General features: G+C 48.0%; 1 protein-coding gene across 1 annotated transcript in view; it reads left to right on the plus strand.

The window, feature by feature from the left end:
• The window catches only part of MYT1 (myelin transcription factor 1), a gene marked incomplete at its 3' end in the record, with an annotated part of 45,341 nt that extends 33,167 nt beyond the window's left edge, over positions 1-12,174 (plus strand). Inside the window, exons 16-22 of the mRNA XM_084271713.1 lie at positions 2,686-2,748; positions 3,354-3,437; positions 7,826-8,047; positions 8,627-8,718; positions 9,891-9,994; positions 10,394-10,537; positions 12,034-12,174. Of these exons, the coding sequence (XP_084127839.1) occupies positions 2,686-2,748; positions 3,354-3,437; positions 7,826-8,047; positions 8,627-8,718; positions 9,891-9,994; positions 10,394-10,537; positions 12,034-12,174 (850 nt within the window). The remainder of the gene's footprint in view (positions 1-2,685; positions 2,749-3,353; positions 3,438-7,825; positions 8,048-8,626; positions 8,719-9,890; positions 9,995-10,393; positions 10,538-12,033) is intronic.
• Between the last annotated feature and the right edge of the window lie 6,020 nt (positions 12,175-18,194).

Here is an 18,194-nt window from a genome sequence, read left to right on the forward strand (position 1 = left end):
TCCAGATAATTAAAAATAAAAATCAAATCACTTCTTTCCCCTCTTTAAAAGTCCTGAAAGGCAAAAGGAGTCCAGTGTTAGTGTTTTCATAATTTCATCCCACCCTGAAGCTAGAACAGCAAAGAGATAGTTTGGCTTTCTATTTTAACAGCATATAACAGGGAAATGTCACCGTCATCTCCTAAACCTGCAATTTCTAAATGAGTTAGAGAATTGGCACCTTCATCAAGGTCCTGCTGGGTGTGTCCCTTCTCTCTCTGCACCAGGCTTTGATGCATTTATGTTTTCATGGGGCTGAGCAGGCTGAGCTTTGGCCCTGACTTAGTCTTCCTACACCCCTCCTGGGACCAGGGCATATTCCTGCTCTGCCGCACTGAGGTGCCAATTTTTTTGCCTATTGGATACTATTCAATGACCTGCCTAAACCTCCCTCAGAGCTGGTACAATTAGGATAATTTTGATATTTTCTGACCACAAAAACCCACCCCAACTTTTTAAAAGACTATTTTCCAAGCCCCAAAACTAAAGGCATCTGTGGAAGTTATTGCTCCAGTGACTCTCAGGTGCCAGAGCACCCCAGCTATATGTTGCCCAGGTCAAGCATGAGTTTTTCCAAGATGTTGGCCTCAGAGGTTGCCTAAGAGTTGCCCATCAGTTCACTGGGCTGTCCTGAAGACACTGAGCACTCTCACATCAATCCCTTCTCTGCTGCAAAGTACCAACCAGTGGTACCAAACTGTTGGCTTTAAAAATGGGGATTGAGAAAGTGGAGGCACAGCAAAACCCTCCCCTTGCTGCCCCAGTGAGGAAGGGCATTCTGCAAGCTTGTGGCCATGCTGTGGGCTTTGCTTGCTCCAGCTCAGAAGTAAGCAGCTGAGCATCTCCCTCTTGTCCTGTGGCAGCACCGTGGATTTCCTCCCCCCTCCCCATCCTAATCACTTGACTCAAACAGCCCTGGCTAATTGGCAGGCTGGCACACACATCCTCAGCAAGGACTCCTTGCCTCTCTTCTTTGTCCCCATGACAACTTTTATGTCTGCCACGTCACCTACAGCACTGGGAGCAGATCTTTGTGCTCGTGGTGCTTCATATCCCCTCACCTCTCTTGCTTCTGCGCCCTTAATGATGTGGTGCTTAACTCGTGCCATTGTCATCGCTGCTGCTCGGTTGGGCTCGCAGCCCCTGCGAGCCTTTGTGCAGGTTTGTGTGATCACACAAGCATCCTGAGCTTTTGCTTTCAATCACATCCCAGAGCGCTGGCTGTTTACCTTCAAACCCCTGCCCGTGGCTGCATCTTCAAAGACCCCTTTGTACCGGCGGCGGCTGAGGGGCAGATCTTGCACTGAAGCACCGAAAGCTGCTGGTGCACAGTCTGTGGTGACCTGGAGATCACAGAATCACAAGGTTGGAAAAGACCTTTAAGATCACCAAGTCCAACCACTCCTGTCCTATGATAAACCAGATCCCTGAGCACCTCGTCTCCCCTCTGTTAAACATACCCAGGGTTGGTGACTCGGCCCCTCCCTGGGCAGCCTGTGCCACAGCCCCACAACTCTTTCAGGAAAGAAGTTTTGTTCTAATATCTAATCTGCCCCTGCCCTGGCACAGCTTGAGCCCATTGCCCCTTGTCTCATCTCCTGTCCCCCAGCTGAAGAGACCATCACCCACCTCTCTACACCCTCCCTTCAGGTAGTTGTAAGTGGGGAGAAGGTCTCCCCTCAGCCTCCTCTTCTCCAGGCTGAACACCCCCAGCTCCCTCAGCTGCTCCTCATAGGATTTGCCCTCCAGCCCCTTCCCCAGCCTGGTTGCCCTTCTCTGGACTCATTCAAGGACCTCAATGGCCTTCTTATGGTGAGGAGCCCAGAACTGGACCCAGCACACAAGGTGCAGCCTCACCAATGCCAAGTACAGGGGCACAATCACTTCCCCAGACCTACTGGCCATAGACCAAGGGCCCCCTTCAGAACCCCTCATCCTCTGCCCATGGTGTTATTGAAGGAGGAGACCTGGGGTTGCCCTAACATTTTTCCTCCTATTCCTTCATTACCTCACATCAGGGTTTTTGGCTCTGAGGACCCTCCTGCAGTGAGGTGTCTGCCTTCAGTGAGATTACTCCCACCCACCAAGTCATCCAGACCTGAGCTGAGACCTTTGGTGGGACTTCCACTTCATGGTGGCCAAGGTGGCCCTGGAGCAGAAAGCTGCATGGCCAAGTTGTCCAGAGTTGCAGGCTGGTGTTCTGGTTTGTTTTCTATGCTTGCATCCAGCCCAATGACCCTAGATTCTACCTGCTGCCTCCTTGCATCTTCCTCAGAGAGATACTGTCCTGGAGGTCTTTCATGTGCCTCATTATCCTCTCCCAAGCTGTCCCCTTTGTGAGAGTGGGGACAGAGGCTGTGACCCACTTCCCTTTGCTGGAGAGCAGCCACCCACCACACTCCTAACATCCTCACCTCTTCCTACCAACATTCCTCTCCAGCACTGACATTGTGCAGCGACGCATCAACTTTGGTGCCGTGGACACTGAGGACCAGATCTTGTTCTTGTGGAGGGAGAAGGGGCAGGAAGAAAAAAACCTGCTTCTCTGCTGATGGTCCCCACGTTTCTCTTTGAAATGAGCTGGCGCAAAGTGTCAACCCCCTGCTCACATCCCCAGGCTAATCTGAGCATCCCTTTCCTCTGCAGGTGCCCTACTCCTGGTTGTGATGGCTCTGGTCACATAACAGGAAATTATGCATCACACAGAAGGTAAGATCTCCCTTAAATTATTTTCTCTGTAGCCTCTTTCTGTTGTGGTGTTTCTTTCCTTTACCCCCCCCCCCCCCTCTTTTTTTTTCTCCTGCAGTGGGCAGAGTTGTAAAGTTCTGAATAAAACATTAATGTTACTGACAACTGAAGCCTATTTTCATCTCTTTAATCTGACTTCTCCTTTTTTTTTTGATGTTTCCAGCATCTGATTAGAAGCTCCCTTCAACAGAATAAAAGACAAAGGGTCAGATTTTAGCTGATGCAATGTTCCTGTTAATAATGCTACCTATTTATGACTTCTATTATCACTTTAGAGCATTAATAGCAGAGATCTGAGCCTTCTGTTTCAACAATTCCATTAAACATCGCAGGCTGTTAGCAGATATCTTCTTATCTAGACACCATTAATTACTGTCCATCTCCCTCAATTTTTGTATTTTATATTTTTTTTTTATCCTGACTTCTCCCCATGATGTGAAACCACAAAATGAGAGAGATCAAAAACACAGTGCGAGATTCAAGGGAAAGAGATGACTGAAGCAGGGGAATAGCAAATGCAGTGAATCTGCCAGTGAGACAGGCCTTTCTTCTCTTTTCAACCACAGTCTGTCAGGCTGCCCTCGTGCCAAGAAAAGCGGGATCAAGATCACCCCGACAAAGGATGATAAAGAAGACCCAGAGCTGATGAAGTAAGTCTGGATAAAACTCCTGAGCGGAGCCTTTTGCTCAGCGCCCTTTGCCTTGCACAGATGTGCCCAGGGGAGAAGCGTCCAGCCCACAAACAGTGCTGTGATTTTGACCTTTGGTTGGAAAAATCAGGGGGTGGGGGAAGGAACAGTGTGTTTCTCCTTAGTGTTTCTGTGGATGTGAGAGGTAGGCTGGTAGGGCATGAGCAGTTCCCCTCTGACCTGTGCTTGATACAATTCCAGCCTTGGAAATGTGGGTAAAAACCCTCAGTCAAGTGACACGTTGCAGGGCAGCCATGGGCAGGTGGGGGGTGCTGGTGGGCTTGCTTAACTCCCTGGAGCACTATAATTGTATCTATTCCTACCAAGCACCAAGTTGGGTCAGGACCTGATAACCCCAAATAAGAAACCTTTTGTAGAGTCTTTGCCCTGGCTGAATACTCAAAGGGAACTGGAAAAGCCTGGCTCTGCTGCCTCGGGCTGGATTTATCAAAACATTCCAGGGGGTTTATTCCTACTGGGAACAGAGACTTTAAAATCTCTTCGTCCACCCCAGGGGCTTTCATTTGCTGTGAAATCCATTTGCCCTGACTTTTAGCAAGCCGAGCATCACAGGCTCAGCGTTCTGACATGGGATTTGGGGTCTGTATCTTGATCCCTCGCAGAGCTACAGGACATCAAAGCCTTTACACTGGGGCTGGGGCCAGCACTGACTCTTCCATCCTGTTTTTTGTTAACCCAGAGCATGCCCAGCCCTTCTGGACCCCATCCACTAACCCAGCAAGTGCAGGTGGAGGGAGGTAAAAAGAAACATGGAATAACTTACTGACCCTCTCCAAGAGTTTTTGGATGCTCAGCAGAGCTGGCATTTCTAGCCAAACCCCTTTGCCTCAGCAGACTGTCACAAAGGCATGTTTTTTTCCCCAATTTTAGCCCTAAAGCAAGCCTTGCCCTTGCAGAAGAGTGGAGGTGAATTCCTCTGCAGACCTGGGGTTTGCTGGAGTGGGAACTGGTGGGTGTGGAACAGCCCCACAGGGGCTGCGGGGAATTGGGATGCGCCAGCCAGGGGGAAGGACCTTTAAGAAAAAGATGATATTTGAGCCATCTGCTCTGTTCTTATTCCTCAGTCTACAGGAAGGAAAGCCTCCCAGTTAAATGAGCTGTGTGATAATTAGCAGGGGCCTAGTGGAGTTTATTAAAAATTAAGCAACCTACTAGAGAATCTGTGGGAAAAAAAATCATTTTGGGGCTCAAATACACTAAATTGCTGGTGGTCATGTAAATGGCACAGCGAAGGAAAGGACACGCAGCACATGCTGTTGTGCAGCTGCTGACTGTTGCACATTTGGTTTGAGATCCCCAGTTGGGAGGCTGCCCCTCTCCATGCTTTCCCCTGGGAGATGTGCCCTGTGGGGCTGGAGAAGCTGTGGCTTTACTCATCCTTGCCTGCCCCAGTTGGGGATGGGACCAGTTGAGGATGTACCATGTGGTTTCTCTGCAAAGAGATTGATTCCCAGTGCAAGCAGGAAGGGCTTTTACGTGGCTGTTGTGTTACGATGCAGCTGGTGCTTATATAGACATGTGGGATGAGCTGTCAGAGCATCCCAAGCAGAACAACAGTCCCTCCCAACACCCTCATCAGGGGCTGGGTCTCTCCTAGTCCACCCTAAAGCTGCAAGCACTGGGAAGGTGAAGTAACAAGAAATGGGGTTGGAGCATCACCAGAACTGAGGTTTTCTGACTCCTAGAAAGCTGATGCTGTCCATCCTGGAGCCTTGGAGGCTCACTGTGCCTCTGCTGCTCCACCAGCAGTGGCGGGTGGGCTGTGAGGATGCGAGGGTATCCCCCAATGTCCCGCAGCACAGACAGCAACCACTGTACCTCCAGTACACCCAGGAGGGGCAGAAGCTCCTCTGAGATGTGCAAAACAACATGGCACAAGGATTCCTTTGCTGCTGGCTTCCCCCAGCCCTCGGAACACTGCTGTGCTGCCTCCTCCAGCAAGGTGCAGCCGGTGCAGGTTTGCATTAAGGAGCTTTGGCTCTAAATCCATCCTCTGCCTGCGCCGAGCGCCGCTTGGAACCCAGCCGACTTTTGCACATCGTCACTGAGGAGAAAGTCATTTAGTCCCTGTTGGTTTTGCTGTTCACCCTTCAAGTAATTTGCTACAGACATGATTGAACAGATCACCTCAGCCTGGGAGCAGCTCCCCTACTGAGAGAGGCTGAGGGAGCTGGGCTGGTTCAGCCTGGAGAAGAGAAGGCTGTGGGGGGACCTCACTGCAGCCTCCCAGTCCCTGAAGGGAGCAGAGGAACAGGAGGGGAATCAGCTTGTTAAAGGGCAGAGACTGGCAGGACAAGGGGGATGGAGTGAAGCTGAAGGAAGGAAGGGTTAAATTGGATATTAGGGGGGAGTTTTTTCCAGAGAGAGTGGTGAGGGGTTGGAACAGGCTGCCCAGAGAGGGGGTGGGTGCCCCATCCCTTGGGGGTGTTCTGGGCCAGGTTGGATGGGGCCCTGGGCAACCTTGTGTAGCTCCAGGCCTGGAGGTTGGTGTCCCTGCCTGTGGCAGGGGGATTGGAGCTCTGTGGTCCTTGGGGTCCCTTCCAACCCAGACCAGTCTATGATTCTATGATTTATCCCATCCCAGACATAAAACAGAAGCATCCATGGCTGCCTAATGGATCAAATGCCACTGGTGCTTCTGTTAAATAATAATAATTTTTGAAAAACGTATTCAAAAAAAATTGTCCAAGCCAGCTCTTTTGCACAATAAGGCTCTGGTTTATTTTTTAACAGTGAAAGTGTAATGAAAGTTAAATTAACAGTGTAAAATATGTAACGGTTGGGCCGTAACGGCTGCATACTAAATGCTGGGGTTTGTCTCTCTCTCTCTCTCTCTTGCTTTTTTTTTTCCCTTCTCCTTTTCCTCCTGAGGATTCAGTAATTTGCTCGTGATCATATAAAAGCAATGATGTTATGAATTTACTGAGGATCCTGCTGGCAGGGATATTATAAGTGAATTGTGCTGCATTTGCAGCTGATTAAAATCAAGATCAGCATTTTTCAAATTATCTTGGGAAAAGGCTGGGTGTACAGCTCCCCCCCCCCCTCCCCCCCCCCTCCCCCCTTCTGCTGTCATCTCCCTTTTGTACGAAATATAAACAATCAGGGTAATAATTTCTGCAGCTTGTGATTTTCAGGAGCAGCTCAGTGGATATTTTGCTGGGGAAACTCAAAGTCCCTAATTGCTTTCAAACCCAGGACACAGGGGTTATTTTTGTCATTTCATACCTACTTCCACCTCCCCCCCCGCTTTTTTAGAGTAGCCTCCCTTGAGTAATAAACTTTTAACTGTATTTATAATTGGCTAGCAGCTTTAAACAAATGCAAACCACAGCAGAAACCTTAATAGATACACCGGGCTTTGTCTAACAGCGGAATTTAGTGAGCATTCCATTAGGCAGGGAGGAAAGAGGCGCCTTTTAGAGAGGCACTCATCCTCTTGGCAGTTAGTTCAGTGTGCCCATGCTTCCGTGGTGCCCCGCGCAGCTCCCATGTGCTTTAACTGGCCATAAAGGGCAGAGGAAGCATGGAGGTGGGAGGGTTCGTGTGCCAGCTTGAAAGTAATTCCCACCTTTATCCCCTTGTGAGCAGGTTGATCTCTTGGTAGCCGTGGGATGTGCAGCAGAAGGGGGTGGGAGCAAGCGAGGCTGTGCCATGGCTGCAAGCTGAGCAGTGCCCCAGGGTTGGTTTGTCGTGTCTGATGGGTTACAGGCTCAGAATCCCCCTGTTTGCCCTCCTTGCAGGAGCAGGTTTGCAGCTGTTCAGTATGCAGGACCAGCTCCTGGGCCAGGGACTGGTTCGCAGGGAAGGGTTGTGTGCCCATGGGCACAGACAGTGCTCCTAGATTGCACTGACTGTGCTAGTGCAGGGTGATGAAGCTGATGATCCTGGGATCCTCCACAATAACACCAAGCTGGCTGTCAGTGTGTGATGGTTTGGTGTGAGCATGTCAGCATCACGTGATGTTGGGATCCAAAGTCAGGCAGCCCAACCCGCTGTCTTTGCCCTCGATGAGGCACCAAACACACGGTGTAGGACACCTCTAGGACCTGCTTCTGCTGCGAGCATGAGCACAACGTGACCCCCACAGTCTTTCCCTCTTGCAGGATTCCCCTTGGTTCCCTTTGGCTCTCTTGAAGGGGCAGTCACAGCATTTAATTTCCCATCTACCATTATACATCCCCCATGCACCTACCCCGTAAAGCTCAGATGAGAACCCCCAAATGCTAACGTTCTCTTCTCAGGCTTCCTCATTCCCACCCATCCTTAATTTCTTTAAGTCTGTCTTCATTCCCAGGCTGTAATTGTTGGTAATTCCCTGTGTCCAGGTGTCCAGTTCCTGGCTGCGTTGGGCTTGGACACATCAGTGGAAAATACGCCTCTCACCGGAGCGCATCAGGGTGCCCGCTCGCCGCCCGCAGGCAGAAGGAAGGATCGCTCAATGGCTCCTCGTTTTCCTGGAAGTCCTTGAAGAACGAAGGCCCCACCTGTCCTACCCCGGGCTGCGATGGCTCTGGCCACGCCAACGGGAGCTTCCTCACTCACAGAAGGTAAGTCACAGGGTGGAAATCAGCAGGAGCTTGACAACATTGCTATGGGGTAACCTACTTCTCTGTAGGTTGCTGCTTGAGCATCGTTCACCTCTTCGTGGAAGGCTCAATAGGTGGTGCTTTTGATGCTGCCCTCAGTCAGGTTGCTCCAAGGTTGGAGCTTTCTGCATGGAGGAAAATGTGTAGCTGTTTTCATCCTGCAACGATGAGATCTGGTTTGAGCAAAATTATTAAAACTGGTATCAACTTTCCCTGAGCAAGCCAGAACAGGACTTGGGCACCCCAAATGGGGGGGCTCTGATGCCTAAACTAGCCAGATTAACATCATTTTCCTCACCTGTTGTGCCCCCTCTCTTAGAAAACAATGTGTTTTTTAATCTTTGTTCAGGGAAAATTGCTCTCACTTTATAAATGGGGAGTTTTGTGGCATTATTCATAAAGCAATTTCCTCTGCACCATAAAAAGCTTTTAGAAGAACTGTCTCGCAGCGTGAACTCCACCAAACGGTACGTGCTGTTGGGAACATAAGCACCTATAAATACCAAGAGTTTATGAAAACCATTTTTACTTGCTTTTCAGTTTGTCAGGGTGTCCAAGAGCTACTTTTGCTGGGAAGAAAGGAAAACTCTCAGGGGATGAAATTCTTAACACAAAGTTCAAGACCAGCGACGGTAAGGATTGTCACTCCTGTTGCCTTGCAGGTGTGTCAGGGTGTTCAGCCCATCTATCTTTTTCCTTGCAAACTGGGAAGCTTTCAACAACTGAAATGTGGCCTCAGATTTGGAGGATTATCACATGCTATGAACACCCCTTTCTCAGGTTCCCTGGATATTGGGGGTGGCGCAGTATTGACACTGCTCCCCAGGTGACACACTGGGAGGGGAGTGGGTGAAACGATGAAGGAGAAGTTTCCATAGTGAAATCCCAGGCAAGAAGAATTAATGCTTAAATTAAGATTTTTTTTTTTTAAACACTCACTGACATTTTTACAAATCCCTTGCAGTCATTCAGCAATTTTCACCTATTCAGGGCTTGTAATCCCACAGATATTTCTGGATCTGGAATTTTGTTAGCGACGGCACTTTGCATTTCCAGTGCTATTACTGAGGCTTCTGTGGTATATGACAAAGTTCAGGCATTTCACTTGAATACTTAGATAGTTTGGAACCTATAAATACCTCCACTCTACTAGAATTATCAGCTGGCAGCTTCCCAAACTCAGGACTGGAGAGAATGACCGGAGTTTTCAGGGCAATCAACCTTGCAGGGTGCGTGGAGGTGCTGGACTCCAACCGCGGTGCTGTCGTTGGCTTTTGCATTTACATATTGACCTAGAAAGTATCATTGAACTGTGATGCCAGAAATGTTTACTAGGAAAATGAAAAGAATAAAAGAACAGGCAAAATGCACAGCCTGCTTAGAGGATGTGAAAGCAAAGGTGAGGACTTTGTAAGTAGTGATGTCTACACAACAGGGTGAACTCAGCTTGTTAAAAGGGTAGAGAATGGCAGGACAAGGGGGATGGATTAAAGCTAAAGGAAGGAAGGGTTAAATTGGATATTAGGGGGAAGTTTTTTCCAGAGAGAGTGGTGAGGGGCTGGAACAGGCTGCCCAGAGAGGGGGTGGATGCCCCGTGCCTGGAGGTGTTCAAGGCCAGGTTGGATGGGGCCCTGGGCAGCCTTGTGTAGCTCCAGGCCTGGAGGTTGGTGGCCCTGCCTGTGGCAGTGGGGTTGGAGCTTTATGATCCTTGGGCTCCCTTCCAACCCATGCCATTCTATGAAAGCCCAATGTGTTTTCTTCTCCTGTGAGTGTTTGCTGACTGCCCACACCTTCTCTCCTGCAGTTCTGGAGAACGATGAAGAAATCAAGCAGCTGAACAAGGAGATCAGTGAGCTGAACGAGTCCAACTCAGAGATGGAAGCGGCCATGGTGAAACTACAGTCGCAGGTTTGTGTCCTCAGATGTGCACCCAAGGCTGGGGACGTGTGCTCAAGCCCCTTGCATGGGTGGTGGTGAACGCTGTTGCAGAAGGGCTGGTAACCTTGCCATGCTCCTTGCTCATGGCAAGACAAGGGGGATGGATGAAAGCTCAAGGAAGGAAGGTTTAATTTAAATATTAGGGGGAAGTTCTTTGCAGAGAGAGTGGTGAGGGGCTGGAACAGGCTGCCCAGAGAGGGGGTGGATGTGCCGTCCCTGGGGGTGTTCAAGGCCAGGTTGGATGGGGCCCTGGGCAACCTTGTGTAGCTCCAGGCCTGGAGGTTGGTTGGCCGTGTCTGTGGCAGGGGGTTGGAGCTCTGTGATCCTTGGGGTCCCTTCCAACCCATGCCATTCTATGATTCTTTGCAGATCTCCACCATGGAGAAAAACCTGAAGAACATCGAGGAGGAAAACAAAATCATAGAGGAGCAAAACGAAGCCCTGTTCCTGGAGCTCTCAGGGTTGAGCCAGGCTCTAATCCAAAGTCTTGCAAACATCCGCCTTCCGCACATGGTAAGAAACTTTTGCTGGTGCTCTCCCCAGCCAGGCACGATTGAGGGACCTGTGCCAACCCCACTGCACAATGAGGCTTACGTACAGTTAAAGAGTGGAGAATTTCTCTACATACACCTACGTGTCCTTTATAAAATCAGTACTTTTCCCTTATCTCTGAGGCTTGCATTATATCTCCCTTTTGTTGTCATTTTCTGCTGATCTCCCTTTGTATCTATTGTTCTGTCTCATTACATCTCTGAGCATTATCAGAAAATAGGAAACTTTATCATGGGCATCCAGCGCCTTTTAGGCTAAGACAGCACAAGCAGAGATCAGGAGGGATTGGATTTCAACGTCAGAAAGATCTTACAGCTCCTATTATAATGCAGGTAGTTTCAATTCAGTTTTGAATAGCTGGCAGCCAAAGAATAGCATTCTTAAAGAGAGTGTATTTTGTTTAATTTAACAAGGTCTAACAGCCCACAGCATGTTACCATTGAGTTACTGCAAAATGAAAAGACTGCATTAAAATAGTAAAACCACAAAAGGCTCTTAATTACCTTCTCTCTATTCCCAGGAATGTAATTACTGTTGTCAAAACCAGGTGTATGGAGGTGGTGGGGGGGGGTTGTGTTGTTGGGGGAGTTGTCCTCTTACAACTCAGAAAGACCATCACAATGATCAGAGGAATGAGCTTTTGATTTATTTTTTTTTTTCCTGTGGGGTTTTTTTTTTGCCTTTTTCTTTGGGAATCCTTTTCACTGGGGTTTGTATTTAAATTCAGGCTGGTTGGAGAGAAGCCATCCTCCAACAGAGCAGTTTTGGATAGTATTCACCCAGCTGCCTAACTGGCAGGAAACCTCTTGCTGAGTGCTTTTCTGTAAAGTGTTTGACACATAAAGGTCAAATAAACTGTTCAGCAAATATTTTTTCAAGGTTTCAGGCAACTCCAATTAAATAATGCCCATGAGACTTGTATGCTCATTTTATTCCTGTTCTTTTTCTCCCTTCACCCTTTCTCTTTCTCCTGTTAAACTCCAACTTAGACATTTGCAAGGTTTCCACCGTGCCCCTCAAAAGCAAAAGCTGTAGCACAGCAGCAGTGTGCTGGTGTGGGCAGATGTGAGCCCAAGGTGACCCAGTTCCTGTCCTAACTTTGCCTTTGATTCCCTCTGATGCTTCAGCAATCCCTGCCTCCTCTTGTCCTCCAGCTCTTCGTTTCCATGGCTTAATTCAGCCTCAGGCCTGTCAAACTGCCTGCACACCCTTAACCTGATGCTGTTAATAGTTCTGTGAGGCCTTTGCATAAAATTAAGGACACAGTCAAGAACCCAGCAGGATCAGGGGTTGCAGGATGAGATTCCCCAACGTACAGCACCGTGCACAAAAAGGCCCCAACGCTGAGACCTTTGGCTGTTGGTGCATATACAGCTGATCAACTGCAATGTAACATCTCTGCCTCCTCCTGCTCTCCCACTAATGCTTTTGTTTGGCTCTTTTTTTGGGGGCTGCAGGAGCCAATTAGTGAGCAGAACTTCGATGCGTATGTGAACACGCTGACTGACATGTACACCAACCAGGAGTGCTACCAGAACCCAGAGAACAAGGACCTGCTGGAGAGCATCAAGCAAGCCGTCAAGGGCATCCAGGTTTAGTGCTGTGGGATGGAGGCGAGCAAGCAAACAGACTGTAAGGTGGAACTTTCCCTCCAAGTATTCAGGTTTACAAGTTAGAAAACTTGTTTAATGAATGAAAAAAAGAAAAAAAAAAAAAAAGAAAAAAAAAAAAGGACCAAAACGTAACCAAGAGGCCATTTCTGAGACGTGGAGCTGATCGAACTCAGTGTTCTCGTTTACTTAACTTCTGGACCTTCTTGAGAAAAGTAGGATTTTTTCTACCTGGACCATGAGGTAGATCAGGATGGAAGGTTAAGTTCTCCAGTAGGCTGTGGGGCTTGGTAGCTGGTGAAGAGCAGGCATCTTTCCTGAGTAGCCATGCTCTTCCAAAGTTGATCCAACGGTTAAAATGTTACAAGAACAGGGTCTTGTCTGATCCAAGACTAGCGTATGACTGGCTTAAACCCTCATGTTGTCTATGGTCGTATGTCCAGATCACCTACTCACACATGAATTATGTTCTATGTTGCTACAAGTGCTGGAGCTGCAAGCTACCTGTAAATCTGAACCTGTGCTGGGCCTCCCAACCCCGAGGTGTTCAGATATCCACTGGGTATGGGAACTCTGAAGTATTATAAAGTAGCTTATTTTTATTTTCTGAAAGAAATCTGAAGAGCAGTTCTGGATCTCCAGTGGAAAGCGCAATGGAAAAAAGGTTCTCAGGGAAGCTTTTGGAGTTTGCAACTACAGTATTCCTTTGTCTGTCTTAAATATGAGAATAGCTATTATGAATAGGCCAATACCAGATATTTCATACAGAAGAATCCTTTAACGTGTCATGGTCCGGTGTATATGATTTTTTGGAAGTCTGTTTGATGAAAGTTCTGGTTCTTTTCATTCTTGTGATCATCCTTAACAGCGGCGCAGTACTGCCAGTCCAGAGATCATACATCAATGCCAGAGAACGTCTGAGATTGTGATGAACAAAAAAAAAAAAACCCCAACCAACCAACAAAAGGAGGAGATGTTAATTGATGGCCAGCAAAGTGCTTACCTGCTGTGAATCAGTAGTCCGTTTCTTACAGGTATCCACAGGGCGAGGGGTATTTTTTGGTTTGGAGTTCTACGTTAAATTGCAAAAAAAAACCCAAGGAAAAACCCAAGAGTATTCAGGCTTTGGGTATTCTTCCAAAGAAGCGTTGTATAAGCAGCTCGGTCCACGCAGCCCACTGTGCACTTAAAGAACAGCTCTGTGAATGTCTTCGCCACGCTGCTCTGCAGCACCCGCTCCATTGCACGTGGAGCCGGCTGGGACCCGCGGGCTTGGCTCTCCCCCACACTCGCTCCCACACGGAGCTCGCTGTCCCCCTGCTGCAAAAACACTTTGGAAGCAGAGAGAGGGGCAAATTTCCCCCCTCCGAGGGGTCTCAGCGTGGGGAGCACCCACACCCTGCATCGCTCCTGGCGCCGGGGTGGGCAGAGCTTGGGGAGGGAATTGCTGACCCCATACTAAAGACAAGACTGTGGTGTCGTTTCGAGCCCAATCCTGCAGATATTTAGGGTGTAATCCACGATTTCAGAGAAAGCCAGCGAAAAGCTTCCCAGTGAAAAGCTTCCCAGTGACTCCAGCAGCCACTGGACCCGGCCTTGACACTCACGAGCGACTTGACTTGCCGGTTCCCCCGTTGAGGTCAACAGGGCAGCTGGCACAAGTGGGTTTATCCACAGGCTTAAGTGTTTGCAGGATCAGACTCCAGGAGTTCACTTATTTTAGAACCCATTCCAAGTGCAAAAATACAAAAGAAAGGGGGAAAAAAATAATAAAAATAAAAATAAAATAGAATAAAATTTGAGGTGTTAAAAACACAATGTTCTCAACATGTAAATAGAGTCCAAATTGATTGTGACTGCAATTCAGTATAGTATTTAAAAGTAGAGAAATTGCACTTCCTGGAAGAAAGAGAGGAAAACCAACAAAAAAAAAAAAGTAGTTAGTTTAATTATCCTGTAAATTATTTAATTTTGGCAAGATGTATGTAATTTATATTTCCAACACCTTATGTTAACTTTTTGCTATTTATTTGACTTTTTTATTTATTAATTTTATACTTATTTTAAACTGGACACCGCACCATAGAAAAGAAGAGAAAAGAAGCAAAAAAAAAAAAAAAAAAAAGCTAAAAATTAAAACTTTGGACCATAAAAAAAAAAGATATTCCAAAAAAAAAAAAAAAAACAAAAAAAACCACCACACCACCCTTATCTACAACTCCTACTTGTAATTTTGATGCAACCAAGTTATTTTTTATATATTTTGTTATTTATTCTTTTAACAATGGGAATTTTTTTAAAGATATTTTATAACTGAGACATTTTGATAATTTTTTGGTTTGTTTTTTTGTGAGGGGACAGGGGCACCAGGGGAGAGAGATTGTTTTTTTTTTTTTTTCTTTCCGTTCTGTTTTTCTTTTCTTTTTCATTCATATTGTTTCAGGCACTGATAACAGGAGATGAAAAATTCTGTATTTATTATTTATTTAATATTTAAGTCGGGGGGAATAAAAATAAAAAAAAAAAAGAACTGTGCTCTTGTATATTTATTTTGTCGTTTGTGTGTCGGTTCCGTGATGACTGAGTACTTGTTTATGTGAAGGAATACTGTTAATATTTAAATAATAAAGAGTCACATTGAAAGTTATAGCAGGCTACATGTTATTCTGTGCAAACGAATACTGTGATCTACTTTCCTCAGGAAATGTATTTTGCAGACAGAACTTCTTTATGTACTGGCAGGGTTGTTTCGTAATAAAACCCAGTTCTGTTTGTGACTTTAGTTCCCATGGTCTTTCTTCGAGCTGCTGCCAATGTCCCCAGTGTGTCTCTGCTGGGCTTTGTCCCGGGTCACTCATCGTGGTGTGGAAGGTTGGTGTGTGTTTCCCACCCCAAACCTGGCTCTTCCTGCCTATGAGTTGTGGGGATTTAGGTTTGGTATCACAGAATCAGAGGGGTTGGAAGGGTCCTCCAGAGCTCATGGGGTCCAACCCCCTGCCAAAGCAGCTCCCCAGCTCATATTGCACAGGGCGGCGTCCAGACGGGGCTGGAATCTCTCCAGAGATGGAGACTCCACACCCCCTGGGCAGCCTGTCCCAGGGCTCCCTCACCCTCCCTGGGGAAAAGTTCTTCCTCTGCTCTAACTTGCAGCCATTGTCCCTTGTCCTGTCTCTGAAGGCTTTGAAGAATATGGAGCTGTCACCATCCAGTCAAGCAAAGTACCTTGAAATCCCACTAGTCCTGTGATGGGGAGAACCAAAACTCCAAGCTGAGGTGCGTTATCTGTGCAGTCGGTTGCTGCAGCCCCTTTCCCAAGCAGGAGGGTTGCAGGCAGCGTTCTGGCCAGGGGTCAGATCCTGCAACCCCCATACACACTCAGCATCCCCCGGATTTCACAGCTTCATGCTCTCACAGGTGGTGTGCAGGCATAGGAGATGACATGGGGAGAGGTGCAGAAGATGCCAGCCCTGGGACTGGACACAGAAGAGGATGCTTTTTCCTCCTGGACTTACACAAAAGCCTGACATATTATCTCTGAGGTTTTGCTATAATGCTGGAACACGTCTTGTTTTTGTTGACTAGGTTTCCTGTCTGGCCACGATGTTGACAGAATACCTCCCTGGAAGAATGGAGCTTTTTCACTGGCAAGAGTTTACCTGGAGGAGCTGTGGCAATGAAGAGAATTTCTCAGCGGTTTCTGCGTCAGAGGCATCATTTCTGAAGCTGCCAAAACTCAGTTTGGCTGTGCTGAAGCTGTAGCTACCAAGGTGAAATAAGGTAAATCGCATTAAGGTCGTTCGGAGCTGAGCTGGTTGGGTCAGATGGGAATTTCAGGCAGGTCCATCACCAAGAAATGAAATTCTCTGATTATCTGAGGTGAACTTTCCTGATGGTCCCTGCGCAGAGGCACGAGTGCTGCCAGGTTATTTCAGGAAGGGGTGGCTGTACTACAGAGACACAAAGGGTAAAGGCACAGTAAGATGGCGCCAAAAGGGTGTAAGAGCTGTAGCCAGAAGAAACTGGAGCAAAAGTTTGGGTAGGAAGAAAGATTTCTTGAAGCCTTTCCTCAAGCATGTAGCTGGCCATGGGTGTTCATTGGAAGTATTTTCTGTGTTCAGTGTCTGCAAGCTGTCCTGGGCAAGCAGCAGAGGCTTGGGACAGGCACATGGGGATGGTGGAGGGGAGGACATCTCTCCTGAGAGGCTGCAGTAGATGCTTTTGCTTTGAGCTGGTGGATTTCAAGGGCCAGTGTGGTGGACAAGAGGTCTGCCAGCAGTTCTGTCCCCTGCCAAAGCAGCTCCCCAGCTCATATTGCACAGGGTGGCGTCCAGACGGGGCTGGAATCTCTCTGGAGATGGAGACTCCACACCCCCTGGGCAGCCTGTCCCAGGGCTCCCTCACCCTCACTGGGGAAAAGTTCTTCCTCTGCTCTAACTTGCAGCCATTGCCCCTTGTCCTGTCCCCACAGACACTGACAAGGGGCTGCCCATTTCCCCCTGCAGCCCATCCTTCAGATATTGATAAACATTAATCAGGTCCCCCCTTAGTCTTCTCTCCAGGCTGATGCAGTGGTTCACCTCAACTGTCTGGCACGTTGTTTTCCTGAAGGGCACATAATTGTTTTATGGGGGGGGGGGGGGGGTGTTCACTAGACTTTGCACCGCTGAGCAGTTCCTTGTGCCAATATTTGATTATGATGACAGAGCTAATAGACCTGCTCGCTTGTCCTTCCCTAACGAATCGGCTGTGCCGCGTAATAGAGCGCTTAGGTTTGTGTTCAATTGCAGCTTTGGGAGCCATCACTGGGAGATGTTATCTGCTCTGAACTGGTGTCCTTTATCGCAGGGAAGGGAATTGAATTGGTTTAAGATGGCACACTGTCAGTTTATAGGTGTGCTGAGGGGAGCTCTCACGCCTCCACTGTGCGTAGGGTGAGAGCGGAACAGCAGAGAGCAGTGGGGCTCTTGCTTCAGAAATGCCAGGGGAAAGAGACTCATCAGCATATGGCTGTTTCTAAACACGTTGATAAATCATTGACCAGCAAGAGAGGCATTTGGCCTCGCTGATGCCACTGTTAATTGTTAAAAGCTGCTAATGACCCATCCCTCCATTCTCCTGCTCCAGTGGTACCTTCCACTTGACAACATTTACCTAGGCTTTTCCAGGGGGCCATGAGCTCTAGTTCCAGCTTTCGGGTGTGCTCAAGAAGGGGCTCCTTTCCCTCATGCATTTTTACTGATTTTTGGTCCCCCTGCTCCAGACCTCCTCTGGGTGAAGCCTCAAAGCTCTTTCCATTTCACTCTGCTCCCACGACCACGGTGTCCTGAAAAACAAACAGCTGGGTAGTCAGGATGGGGTTGCCCTTGTTTCTCCATCAGGTTACCGGGGAGAGAAGGCAACTTTGATCTGCAGAGCTGCCATCTGGCTTCAAATTCACCCCTGTTGTGCCTTGGGAAGATGATGCTGAGGCAGGGCAGCAATTGGGTGGGCTGGAGAGGACACTGCAGCCAATGGAGCAGCTGATGGCTGGGAACTGCTCCTCTCCCGACCAGCACTGATCCCAGCTTGGCTGGATTAAAGGCTCTGGGCTGTACTTGTTAACACACTCACTTCTCCTACGCTTTTATGGGAAGATATATCCTGAAACGACCTTCCGCTTTGTACAGAAGGGCTCGTGGGACTGAGGCTGCAGGAAAACATGTGGATGAGGCATTCTGCAGACAAATAGCTCTCGTTAGCCCAGATGCCTTCATCCCCTTCTTTCAGTGGGATGAATAAATCACCGATTGTTGTAAAAATGGTGGTATCAGATTTAAAGACACTTTCAACCCTGTCAACAGGTAAGTATAACAACCACTGAAGCCTGCTTTAATTTATACATCTGCAACGCTCTTTTATTTGAAAATCAGTGACTATCTGCAATGACCTGAAGAAACCCAGCCATGAAGGGATAGTGCCTGAGGTCCAGAACTACCATGAAGGGCTGGATCACCCTGGGCAGGACTGGT

The sequence above is a fragment of the Gallinula chloropus genome, assembly GCF_964237585.1.
Source record: "Gallinula chloropus genome assembly, chromosome: 16".
In the NCBI taxonomy this organism is placed as follows: Eukaryota; Metazoa; Chordata; class Aves; order Gruiformes; family Rallidae; genus Gallinula; species Gallinula chloropus.